General features: G+C 42.8%; 1 protein-coding gene across 2 annotated transcripts in view; it reads right to left on the reverse strand.

Moving 5' to 3' along the window:
- msh3 (mutS homolog 3 (E. coli)) overlaps positions 1-13,672 on the reverse strand; it is a 33,848-nt gene that overhangs the window by 1,984 nt on the left and 18,192 nt on the right. For both annotated transcript variants that reach the window (XM_084025642.1, XM_084025641.1), the window contains exons 21-22: positions 7,895-8,081; positions 250-382 (exon numbers count right to left, since the gene is read on the reverse strand). In XM_084025642.1, coding sequence (XP_083881768.1) covers positions 250-382; positions 7,895-8,081 — 320 coding nt within the window. The remainder of the gene's footprint in view (positions 1-249; positions 383-7,894; positions 8,082-13,672) is intronic.

Genomic DNA, 13,672 nt, shown 5'->3' on the forward strand with positions numbered 1-13,672 from the left:
CACACACACACACACACACACACACACACACACACACACACACACACACACACACACACACACACACACACACACACACACACACACACACACACACACACACACACACACACACACACACACCATTAAAATCGATAAAAATTGCAAAATGTAAAATTGTTCTAAATGTATCAGCTAGGCAACAGTAAAACTTTTTAAAATCATTGATAATGTTGTCATATGCGCGCAAGAATGCACAAAGACACATACCGTCGGTGTCAGTGGCGATGTCAGGTTCATTGAGTAGGAAAGCCATGTGGTAGTTAGACACATGTCCAGGATACATCTGCTCCAACTCACACAGAGGAGGATAATGGGTCACAAACAGGGTGAGGGCTTTCACCTGAGAAGAGGTAGGAGAGAGTGAAGTGTTATCACCGGGATGCCAGATCTAAAAGCTGCCAGAGACGGATCAGGGAAACTGCATTTACAGGGCGAGCCGGGTGTAAATGCAACCTGCCCATCGCGTTCACATTGGGCAGAACATTTCCAGTCAATGGGGTAGAAACAAGCACAGCTACAGGGAGGAATGTCATCACTACGGGGGTGGGCCAGCCTGCAGGAGCATCTCGCCACCTCCACTGTTCACAACAGTCGAAGACGTCTCTCCGGTAGCTACAAGGAAGAAAAATAAGTACAGGCAGTACAGTAACGTCATTTTGTGGTGACCCTACTGCTCTGTTTGGTTTTACCGACAATAGAACTGCCTCTTTGCCACCTACTCACCAGCTTGGCAGAGTGCTTGTTAAAAAAAAAAGATTTGATCACAGTGTGCACAAAATGGACAGGAAAATCATATAAAAAGTAAAGTAGACGTTAAGACACCGCTGTCGTATTTGTTATTATCTGCTTGACACGCCTGGATGCAGATTGCATTTGATTAATAGGAGTAAGAGAGGCCTTGTTGACTGAATAATGATCACATATTAAAATCAATGAGCCACGGTCCCATAAAACACAGCAATGAAACAAAAACATTCTCATAAACCAGATGAAGCGATATGACTGCAAAATAAACACGATGAACAGTCTGTAACCATTATAGTGGCTCTGTGAGCATGTGGCTCACGCTCACAATGGCAATGTTGACATTTGGCAAAGGTAATGTTAGCATGTTAATAGGGTGCTGCTGTAGGGCATGATGTATTTTAGGGCCAACTCCAACTCCAGCATCACACTGGTTACCTCAAAAACAACAAATTGTTGTTTGAAATTGGACTTTGGGTTTTTGCAGAAAATAATCTCTGTGGCAAACACAGGTTTATGATACTTCCACGTTTCGTTCAGCAATATGATCTTCACAAATCAACACCACTTTTAGGATTTTTGAAGCGTGAGTGCAGTCGCCAGGAGTTAAGGCATCAAAGAGGGGGGTACATGTCTCTATTAAATTTCACTCAAAACCACAAATGTCAACAAGCCAGCGGTGCCAAAAATAAACGTCAGGGGATCACCAGAGTGAGTAGGAATTAGGACTGTCGGGATCCTAACAAGGGATGAATCTCAGGTGTCAGATAATTACTTGGGCAGGAGATGGTGAAAAACAAAAAATGTTTGCTGCACAAAATGATTGTGTCATGGGCATGCAGTCTGTTACAAGGGATTGTAAACAGATGTCGATTCATATTAATTATGTCAATGGATACATTTGACCTGATAAATTTGGCACTGGAAGAAAAGTCACCCCAGTCAATGGGATACATCCTCTGGGGCCCATGAATGTAAGAACAAATCTCCATGGCAACCCCTCCAATAAGTATTGAGATATCATTAACTTTACCAGCCCTTCTACCGTGGATACTACTTCTGCCTAAAAGCCTATTAAGACAGTTTTTTCTTGCCACTGTTGACTTCTGTTGTGATATGACACTATAAATAAAATGTATTTTAATTCAAATATAAACATTTAAGATACAATCCTCTAAATGTTCTTCTTTATGCTTTACCCTCAGTGGATATTAATCCTAATATTGATTTCCCTTTTTCTTCAGCCTCATACAAGAGAGAGAAGGAGGAAACAAAGAAGAGAAAGGCAAAAGACAATGGAGATAAAGTGATACATATACCAAATGGCATAACAAATGTTGCATTATGTAACTCCGTCTGTTACCAGAACCAAGTAAGAGGTTGTAGCTGAACAAAAACAAAAGAGCAGAACATCTACAGCTACTGTGCTTTGGCCCAGTGTTACTTAATCACCTCTTCACCCTGCAGTGTGCTGAGATAATACACGAATATTATCACCAGTGTCATCGCGTACATACAGTGCGGTGTGAGAAATCGAGCTAAGCGAAGGCCCTCCACCTCATCCCAGCGTTGGTTTATCTCCCGTCAGGTCTGGGAGACACGCAAACCCTTCATGACTGAACTCTGGCATTAAGGTTAAGACGAGGGGATGAACAAACATTTTCCCTCTCAGCGCTGCACTGTCAGGACAGCTGCTGAGAGCTCTTCACTGAAACAAATGCATTTTCCTTTCCTGCATACTTTAACAGCCTACTCACGTGTGAAAGCGACGAGCATTTACAAAAGAAAAACTGTTGAAACACAGTAACTAATGCTGGATTAGATAAACAAATACTTTTAGTATTGTGTTGCTAAAGCTGTAAACTAAATTATGTGACTGTACTGTGATGATACACATCAGTGCTCGAGGTACCAAATTATCAAATTTATAAAGAAATCTGCATTTCATGGTTGAAAAGGGCTTGAAATGCCATTAAATCAGTCCTAATCATGCATCTGTTCAGATTACCCTCCTCGCCTCTCTCCGCAGCGTCTGTCATGTTGACTTTTTCTGTGTGGCATAACGATCTCAACACAAGCTCATTGTCTCTTACCGCTTACGGGAAATGAAGCTATCAGCAGATTACACAATTTGGTGAATCAGTGTTAATGACTGATTAGCCTGTGAGTGCGGAGACGAAGAGTTACATCTTCTCGTTTAGCATCTGGCTAATTAGCTAGCTAACGTTAGCTTGCTACTTCCACCATGCTTTCATGCCGACATTACACCTGTTGTGGCCTGATCAACAGAAAATCCATCAAATTCCGTCCCCCGTGCCATATCTCCTTTTTCCGCCGTAGCCGTCAGTCGTTGACGCTGCATCGAGGCGTTCTTCATACGGAAGTGGGAGTGGGATGTATTTATTTTGCAATTTTCAAAATCATGCAGCGGGTGGACATGAGTCTTCCGTCATCGCAGCAGACAGGCGGCTGCAGAACTCGGCTGGCCCCAGAATCGCCCCGCTAACCGCTTGTTCTTAGAAAGGTCACACGTCACTAGTAATACTTCCCTCTGAAAGAGACCTGTACAGCGACTCCCACACTCCCTCAAACACACAAAGACCCGCGCACTCATGTGGCCGACAGACCCACGTGCACACGGGCGAGCTACTTCAATCAGTCCACCTACACCGAAAGGTTCAGACAAACCGAGCCTGGCAAAGGAAGGCTGCGGCCTTGATAATGGTCCGAGTAGGTGCTAATGGCAGCTCATTACCAGACCACCCCGGGTGAAGTGACAGCTGTGCTCTGCAGAGCTGGACCTGATCTGATGAAATCAGCACTGAAACAATTAGTCAACCAGATCAGATTTAATCACGGGCGATGTAGATGAGCAAATGATCGTTCCAAATTAAGTAACAATCCAAACGATCAGCGAGTTCCAGGATCTATGATCTTGCACATCCATGATCATAGTTGGACCCCAAGAAGACCTTTAAGACGTGTTGTCAAAGATGCGAGTGTGCGTGCACGTGCAAGCGTGCTCCCGCTCGGTAATCAGATCCCGAGGAAATGGCTGGAGGGTTCGACGCCACTGTTGTCGTCTCTCTGTCTTGTTACTGCTCTCTATCCAATTAGACAAAAATCCAATTCTGACTCAAGTCAACACCCTTTGTGTTCTCACCTCACAACTAACAAGGTGTGTGTGTGTGTGTGTGTGTGTGTGTGTGTGTGTGTGTGTGTGTGTGTGTGTGTGTGTGTGTGTGTGTGTGTGTGTGTGTGTGTGTGTGTGTTTGTGTCAATCAAACTGTCTTTTCGTTGGTAGAACTGACTGTTTAAGACATGGACCAGTGCTTTAGGGCGCTTTCAAAAGGTAAAAATATACACTGGCTTTAGAGACTAATGCCATTTGTTCAATTATGTCCTTCCCTTTAAAAAAAAAGCTGCTGGTCTTCCTTGTCAGTATTTGTGCCTTTTCGGACCAGCGAGACTTAATGAGAAACATTCATTTTGCATCCATTAAGCGAGAAACCCGCGGAGTACATAATAGATTCAAAGGTAACCTCATCACAATACCGCATCAGCTCATGTGCAGAAAGTATAGCAGAGGCTTCACGACTACACAGGATGTGCAGCAGCGTAGAGATCCAAAGGTTGTCGGGATCTTCAGCGATAGTTTCAATGCCTGGTCTATTTTCCTGCTGACAAACAACAAATATGGCAGAAAACACAACTATAATCTACTTTAAATGCTATAAATGATACATCATATATGATTTGCTTCTGATAAATCATCAAATATGTAATGCTTTCCAATGCTTTTGATTTTCCTCCCCCCCTTCTGTTCTCCTGGATGTTCCATCCCCACGATCTCCTCAGAGCATATCTGTGATTGAGGAATTGAGGACAAAAGGACAAAGTTGAGAGACAAAAAACTGACTAGCATCTTTTCCACGTGCTGCATATGAGCACAGTGCAGAAACAGAGTGCAGAGTGCAGTGAAGCACACGTGGGTCTTCGTAGCTCTGTGCATCAGCGTGAGCACATCGGACCATTTACGCCCACATGGAGCGATACATTCCACCAAAAATGTACCCATCAGTGTGCAGCCAAAAGTGAGTTTCCAGCGAGTTCTAGTTCTCTCCGGTGATTCCAAGCCCCCCCCCCCCACCCCCCGATTCTGCCTTGTTCTACGGTGCAGTGTCGCGACGTTGGCGCAGTCACATGCAAGCCTGAGTCACGGTACGGAGTGGAGAGCCATGTGTAGCGATGAGCTTAGTGTGAAGCTAAATACAGGACCTGCTGTTGGCGCGAACACAAGCGAGAGTCTCAGTGAGTCTGAGTGAGTAAGAGGACAGCATGAGGTCACAGCTTGAAAGAAACATGCACCAAACTAGCTGTGTGCCGGTCGTGAGATCACCAAAAAACCCAGCCACTTCTGTCAGAAGTTTTAGTGCTCCTCCCTCCTCCGCTTCTTTTTCTCTCCCCGCTTCAAGGCCATCTCTTTTATTGAGTGGTGTTATGAAACTCATCTACATTATTAACTACCTCACAGGTGAGTGCTAGCAGGGCAGGGAAAGGTGCGTTTCTATAACAACCAAGTCGAAGGAGGAGAAGTCCGACTTTTTGACGCCAACGGTGGAGTCCGGTGAGGAGGAGGAAGAGGAGGGGACAGAGGAGGACGAGTAGGAGGAAGAGGAGTGAGCATGAAAAGCTCTGCAGGTCTTCCTGTACCGAGGAGGCCTTTCGCAGTCAAGTACATATTCTTTTGTTCGTCTTTCCTTTAAAGCTTTTCTCACAAATCAATGCTGTTATACAACAGGTAGTTAGAGAGCTCCCTCCTTCTGCCAGCAGCAGCTGCCTGCTGCATTAGCTGCTACTAACACATTATCATTCTACGTTTTCCAGCAGGATTACATAACCCCAAGATTCTGTCCAAAGATTCATGTGGAACTGGCAAGACATTAAAACTGGAAGGAGTTTTTCAAAAGACGAATGTTTATTCCTCCATTTGAACAGTGGTTACTCAGCAATTTGGAGCTTTTTGACTAAGGTCTTGGAAAACTTGGAAATACAAGCTCAAATATTGGATACAGTTTGAAAACTTTGATTGGCCAGAAGGCAGCGGTGGATTAAGTATACTAAAAACTCCAGAAACCCATCAATGGTATCTATCACTCTGGACTGAAGTGAGAGCTGCACTCTGGGCCTCATGCTTTCACAACCACCAGATTTAGAATCAGCGGTTTTTGCAGTTCACTGACCCTCAGCTAAACAGCTGGTGGTGTGCTTTTCCACGAAGTATGAGATTTAACACACTCCTTAAAATCATTGGGGACGATCTGAATTGATAAATGCTTTTCCCCCAGAGAAGCACCGATAGTGTTAGGCCCTTGTAGTTTGTCTTTGAAAAAATACATGCAGAGATGAATTAAACAGTTTGACCGACGTTAGCTCCGGCTAACATTACACTCTCTGCTAGCACCTGCCGGATCGGTCCAGCCACTGGAAGAAAAAGCTAATGTGTGAGCCGTCTCTGCTGAGAGTTGCACATGCGCAGTACCGATTGGGCAAGACGTACAGATCGGGTATAGCGAAGGACACATGTTCTTGGTGCTCCTTTAAAGGAGCAGATAAATTATACAATAAAGTGATATCACATTGGTACATAGACCTGCAACCTTGCCAATACCCAATCCAGCATTTGAGGCCGTATCGGAGGCATTCAAACTCAAGCTGAAAACACTGTTCAGTGCGATTACAAGTTATAGCATAAGGTTCGATTTGGCTACGTGGTTGTAAACAGCTGAGGACATGAACAGCCGTGTGTCCTCATTGACATAAACCCTGAGCACGCTGCCCGTGTCTTCATTGCAATAATGTCTTTTCTGTGCTTACACAATTGATCGGCTCGCTCAACACAAGTACTGCAAGTTCTCCACAGGGGAACAACGATTCCCTTCACTAGTGGTATTGATAACTACCCCTTACTAACACCTCCATCCTCTCTGGTTCTCTCCGGGGCGCCACTCATCAGTTCTGTCCAAATGGAGATACGCAACATTGTGCAACACCCAAAGGGCTCCTGACTGTGCCAGTTCACATAATCCCAGCAGAACACACACACACACACATAATAATAATAATAATAATAATAATAATAATAATGGATTGAATTTGTATGGCGATTTTCAAGACACTCAAAGCGCTCTGAAAGGGTTCCAGGTTCCATTCATTCACACACAGTCATACCGGTGGTAGTAAACTACGATAGTAGCCACAGCTGCCCTGGGGCAGACTGACTGAAGCGTGGCTGCCATTCTGCCCCTCCGACCACCATCTCATACAGCAGTCATACACATTCATACGAGGCAAGCTGGGTGAAGTGTCTTGCCCAAGAACACAACGACCATGACACAGTGACGAGGGCAGGGATCAAACCCTCCGAACATTGGCCAACCCGCTCTATCACCTGAGCCACAGTCGCCCCAACATTGCATTACAAATATTCATTGCCCATACAGCTCTATCAAACGTTTGCACCAGTTCCTCTCGTCCCCTTGGCCTTAATTGCCGGTGAAAAAATAGACACTTCTGCTTTACGTACACATGATTTTAACGACAGCTGACACATAATAAGCAGAAAACATACAATTAACGTACAAGAAACGGCAACAACACACAGACACATATGATCCGCTGAGAGTGCAAAAGTAGCCACTGGATGACCTCATCATCAGCCTTGATTATGTGAGTGTTTCAGGAGAATGAAATGAGGCATGCTGCAGGACAACATGGACCCTTTAAACAGTAGGTACCTAAGGACAGGCTCTCTTTCTCCAGTGCTGCTCCCCAACAAGAATATTAACATTACAGATCAAGCTTGTCCACAATTCTGCTCAGGTATCAAGAGCTTCTCTGCCAGGAGGCCCCTCTTTAAGCCTCTTTATCCTGACTGTCCTTTTAGCTGGATGAATATGTGTGTGTTGGACAACAGATTGTGTGTCAGATTATTTGGTATTTCACACTAACTGTTACTCAAATGTCCCATCAGTGGCTTGCTTGCCATCTGTTTCTTTCCCTTTTTAAATAGTCATATTACCACAGTGTCACAAACACACATTCTTACGTCTCTGATGAAGTACTCCAGGGTGGCATAAGCGATGGCGATGCCATCGTGGGTGCTCGTGCCCCGTCCCAGTTCATCAAGGATGACCAATGAACGTTCAGTTGCGCGGAAAATTATCCCAGAGGCTTCGGTCAGCTCTTCCATGAACGTACTGCGCCCTTTGTAAATGTTGTCGGAAGCCCCCATCCTGAGAATGATTAAGAAGAAAAATGGAGAAAAAAAAATGGAGGTCAAAAAAGGAAAGTTTAAGGCAAGGCAAGGCAAGGCAACTTTATTTGTATAGCACATTTCATACACAAGGCAGACTCAAAGTGCTTCACATCATAAAACAAAATGAGAAGAAAAAAGAAAAAAAAAATAGAAGAATTAAAAGAAAATAATAACAATTTTAAAAATGCATTACAGAAAGAAAATAGAATAAAAACATATTTGCAATAATTAAAAACAGTGCAGACATTAAAAGATTTAGCAGAAAGCTATGGTGAACATAACAGTTTTCAGTCTAGTTTTAAAAGTGGTCAGAGTTGGGGCAAGTCTTACATCTTCAGGAAGTTTATTCCAGCCATTTGTTGCATAGTGACTAAATGATGCTCTCCCGTGATTGTTGTTTACTCTGGGAATCACTAACAGATTGGTCTCAGAAGATCTTAGTGGTCTAGAAGGCTTATGTAGTGGGAGCATATCAGTGATATATTTCGGTCCTAGACCATGTAGTGATTTATATGTGAGCAGGAGGATTTTGAAATCAATCCTCTGACATACAGGGAGCCAATGTAAGGATTTAAGAATTGGTGTAATGTGCTCACATTTTTTGGTCTTTGTAAGAACTCTAGCAGCAGCGTTCTGAACAAGCTGTAGCTGCCTGACAGTTTTTTTCGGAAGACCTGCAAGGAGACCATTACAGTAGTCTAGCCTACTAGTAATAAAGGCATGTACAAGTTTTTCTAAGTCTTGAGCTGACATGAGCCCTCTAAGTCTTGCTACATTTTTTAGGTGATAGTAGGCTGATTTTGTTACTGATTTAACGTGACTGTCGAAATGTAAATCAGAATCCATAATAACCCCAAGGTTTCTGGCTTTGTTTGAGGTTTTCAGGGACAGAGAGTGAAGGTGTTGAATTACTTTAAACCTTTCTTTTTTAGCACCAAAAACAATTATCTCAGTTTTGTCCTCATTTAGTTGTAGGAAGTTTTGGCACATCCAGTCTTTGACTTGCTCAATGCACTGGCACAGAAGATCTATGGGGCGATAGTCGTTTGGTGATAGTGCTACATAGATTTGGGTGTCATCGGCATAGCAATGCTGGTCAATGTTATTATTTTGCATGATTTGTCCTAGTGGGAGCATGTAGATGTTGAATAAAGTTGGCCCCAAGATTGAACCTTGGGGGACTCCACACGTTACATTGGTAGGTTCTGATACAAAGTCGCCAATGGAAACAAAATAGTTCCTATCTTGTAGATATGACTTGAACCAGTTTAAGACTGTGCCTGAGAGCCCCACCCAGTTTTCCAACCTGTCCAAGAGTATTGAGTGGTCGACAGTGTCAAATGCAGCACTGAGGTCTAATAGCATTAATATTGAAGTTTTGCCAGAGTCTGTGTTAAGACGGATGTCATTTACAACTTTAATAAGGGCCGTCTCGGTGCTATGAAAAGGTCGAAATCCTGACTGGAAGTTGTTGTGGCAGCCAGTTGAAGCCAGGAAGTGATTTAGTTGTTGGAGGACAACTTTCTCAATTATTTTACTTATGAAGGGTAGATTTGAAATTGGTCTGTAGCTGTTGATAATAGAGGCATCTAGGCTCCGCTTTTAACTGACAGTTTGTTTGTTATTAAAATATTGTGTCAGATTGATTGTGTCTGTTTTCAGGGTAAGATTGAAAGTCTAAGTCCTTCAAGAAATAAAATATTAATAAAATATTTCCCTAATTCTATATCATCTTGATAGCCATACTTCTGAGATCCATAAAATACATATTTAGCGCTGGCTTTGATACAATCATTATTTGCTGAAAAAGTTAAATTCTCATGTATTTTGGGTCTCGGGAAAGCAAATACTGCGGCATGGATCATTTATATTTTAAACCAACAGTATGACTTGCATGCAATAAAGTAGAAATTAAACTAATGATGAAAAAGTGATATTTATATAAGTTATGGTCATGAAGCAAAAAAACATTATTACCTACAGACAGACAATTGGAGAATTTAAACAGTAAACCTGTTCCTCCTCCTCTTTCAGAGATAAAATAGATAATGAGATGGAAAAGTGAACAGAATAAAAAGACGTATTTCGCCCTAAAATGAATCACAGTCTGAACTCTGGGCCTCAACATGAAGCCATGTTAAATTCTTAACCCAGTTTCCCTGACTTGTGAAACTGGTGACAAATGTAGCTTCTCTTCTGAGGCCATCTCAGGTTCATTTTGTTTAAAATACCTCCAGGCTTATTTTCCAATTATTCAGGATTTATCCTCATTCAGCTTAAAGTATCGCAGATTTATTTATTTAAAACAAAAAAAATGTATAATGTTTCTGCAACACTCACACTGCCCAACACATTGTTCTGTACAAATACTGTGAAAGCAAAACTTTGGTGTGTGGCCGGTTTCCGTCTTATCAATTGAACTGAGAGGGTGCCACAGAAGGGATAGCGAGACTATGTGACCAGAAGTATGTGGACACGATTGTGTGACTATTAAACGTCTCGATCCAGAACCCTAAATCTGCTGCTATAAACTCCCGAAACAAGAACACTCAGATTATTTATTTACTTAAAACATGCACTGAAAAATACTACAGGTGGTTGATTATGTTACACTGTTGATTGAGGAGGCTGAATTTCGGGCTTTAGTGACAGAAAATTTAAAAAAGAATCCAACGGTTGAACGAGACTACCTTGAACACTATTGATGCTGCCATCTGTTGAGTCAATGTAAATAGATATCACTGGTTACAGAGATACAATAACATGTTGAATCCTTTACAAGCCTGTCTGAAAGCTCCTCCAACGCACCGATGCAGACTGAGCTGTGCTGGATCACATCTCATGCCACATTTATCCCCCAGTCAGCTTCTCTCACCTCTAAATCTGTCTTTTCCTGTCATGAATGTCCTTCAACTTAGTACCTTAGTTTCAATGAACCTCCGACTACAGCCTCCAGCACGCGAGTTACCATGGTGACACCACACGCCACATAGGGGAGGGCCGTGGCAGACGTGCTGCTGCATTTTGTTAGCCAATTTATAGTGCGTTTGTGTGCATGTATGCCAAGACATGGGGGCAATTATGACAATCAGATCTATACAGCGTGGCAGCAACGGATGACAGAATGAGATGTTCATGCACTCTCTCTGTCCACCGATGAGCGGAAGCACAGAGAAATCAGACGCTCCACAAGTCAGCTGGGTGTCCTGCTGCTCTGCATCGAGTTTGTCCTTTCCGCCAAACAAACAGATTCTGAAAATAGTCTTTCATCATCACTGGCTCACTCGTCTCCAGAAAATATAATTAGCCACGTTTCAAGTGTTTTTCAACTTGTTGCTCTCAGATTGCTCAGTTATTTAATGTGAATGAATACCTTACGACGTGACAACTGATGTCCTGAAAGGCTTGATGATAAAAATGAAGGAATCTCGCCCCACTTTGCCTGTTGCATTTGTGCAGGACCAGGACAACCAGGGTGTTAACCTAATGGGGATCAAAACACTCACCACAGTTGGTGAGATCTTTCTGGATATTAGCCACATTTCTACATGTCTGACCTCAACATCCCCCCCTCCCCCCCCCCCCCACACACACACATTTTCTGAGTTTGTGAAAAGGCTTTAGTAAAACACGATATAATCACTGCTATGCGTCCATGGTCGATTAAAGGTCCCTTTTCAAAACATAGTTTTACATCCTGCTTCCTTTTGCTGTTTCCATAACAACCATGAAGGGATGGAAGGATGTGCTCTATAACCTTCAGGACTCAATACACGCAGACAGACAGACACACACACACACAGACACACATACTGAAGTATGTAAAAGAGCACAGAATAACGCTCAAACTACCGTATAGCTTATATGTAAAATTGCTGGAGTGGGCAGGAAAATAAAACGAGTCTACGAGGCAGCATGCTGCTTTAAAGCAATCTCCAGATTATTCACTTTATCCTTATTGATAATCAATAATCTGGATCAGTTCAGACAGGATATCCCATTAGACACCTACACAACATCTCATTACTCCAAACCCACAATGTCTGCTTATTCCACTTACAGGCTCACATTCCTCTCTCTCTCTCTCACACACAAGATGAAGCGATGCCCACCGCTGCGTCTACTACGCCTGACACAGCAGTGGGGATTTATCGAGCGTTTATCATCAAAAGAGATTCTCCTCGGGATCTCAGTGATAAAGAAAGGCCGAGCAGTCCAATTAGAAACACATGAGACAATGGAGGTACAGTAACCAAGGAGGTCAAGAGAGGACAGCAGATACTGTGTGGGTGGACATTAATTAGGCCTTTAAAAGGAGCAGTGTGTAGGTTTTTTGAGGATCTACTGGCAGAAATTTAATATAATATTCAAAACTGTTTTCATTAGTGCATAATCCCCTAAAACTAGTATCATTGTGTTTCCCTTTATAGGGAGCGGGTCCTCATCAGTCTGCCATGTTTCTAGCCCAGAATGGTAACATCAAAACCGTCTCTAGAGTGCCTTTCAAGTTTTTTTTTTATTACCTGAAGGTTAATCTCTATTAACAGATTCTGCATTCACATTCACACGGATCACATTCAAGCAGGCAGATCAAAAGAGGCAGAAGAATCTCAGGACCCTGCCATCTTTCAACGTGTTTCATTTACGTGAGAAAATGTATGGTCTGTACTACAATGAATACATCTCCAAGTTTTATGATCTTTTGCTTAATGGTGTCCCCTCAATCCAACCCTTCGTTCTCATAAACCCCAAAACCCTGGACATAAAGTAGACCCTTGCATATGTAAGGACCAGCCAAAATCCCCTTATTACACTAATATGAATCCTAAAACCGCTCCTCTCAAGGATAAAAGTAAGAACGAACACTGACGCATAGACACGCACACACACTTGGGTGTGCTGACAGGTCTCTGGCAACCACTGGGTTAATACATAGAACATGCTTAAACCCACAAAAAAAAGATAATTACATACATCTGCAAGCCATTAGGTCTAATCACACAGTGCAGCGGAGGCAGAATAACAGACCCCATGCACTATATTGGCTTGTGTTCCACACTAATATGTAGTCACGCCTGGAAACTACATGCAGAGCTTACTGCTACTCTCATCATAATGAGAATAATCATCAGCGAGGGGGAAAAAGCTCTTCTCCAACAAAGCCTGATTGTCTGAGGGTTCCTCGGATATAGAGAGCCTCATCGTACAGAACAATAGAGCCGAGCCTCATCAAACAACTCTTGTTCATCCTTTTTTTTTTGTCGCTCACACACACACACATCCCCCGTTTCCTGAGGAACACAACGGGATTAGAAGAGATTAGAAATAAACTCGCCCTTGTCACAGATGATGATAGGGAGGAAAGAAGGTGAATGAGGTGTTTTGGGGAAGTGAGATTTTAGGTTTTTTTGCCCTTTTGTTGCCTCCACCTGTGTCCTTATTTCTAATTACACTGATATGAAATAACAATAAGGTGAAAGTGCATTGTGCCGCGTCGGTGTTGTCATGGTCACTGTCCACGTTTTGTCCCGTCACCAGAAACAAAACCTTGAGTGTGTCATTAATAAT

The sequence above is a fragment of the Eutrigla gurnardus genome (assembly GCF_963514095.1).
Source record: "Eutrigla gurnardus genome assembly, chromosome: 13".
Lineage (NCBI taxonomy): Eukaryota > Metazoa > Chordata > Actinopteri > Perciformes > Triglidae > Eutrigla > Eutrigla gurnardus.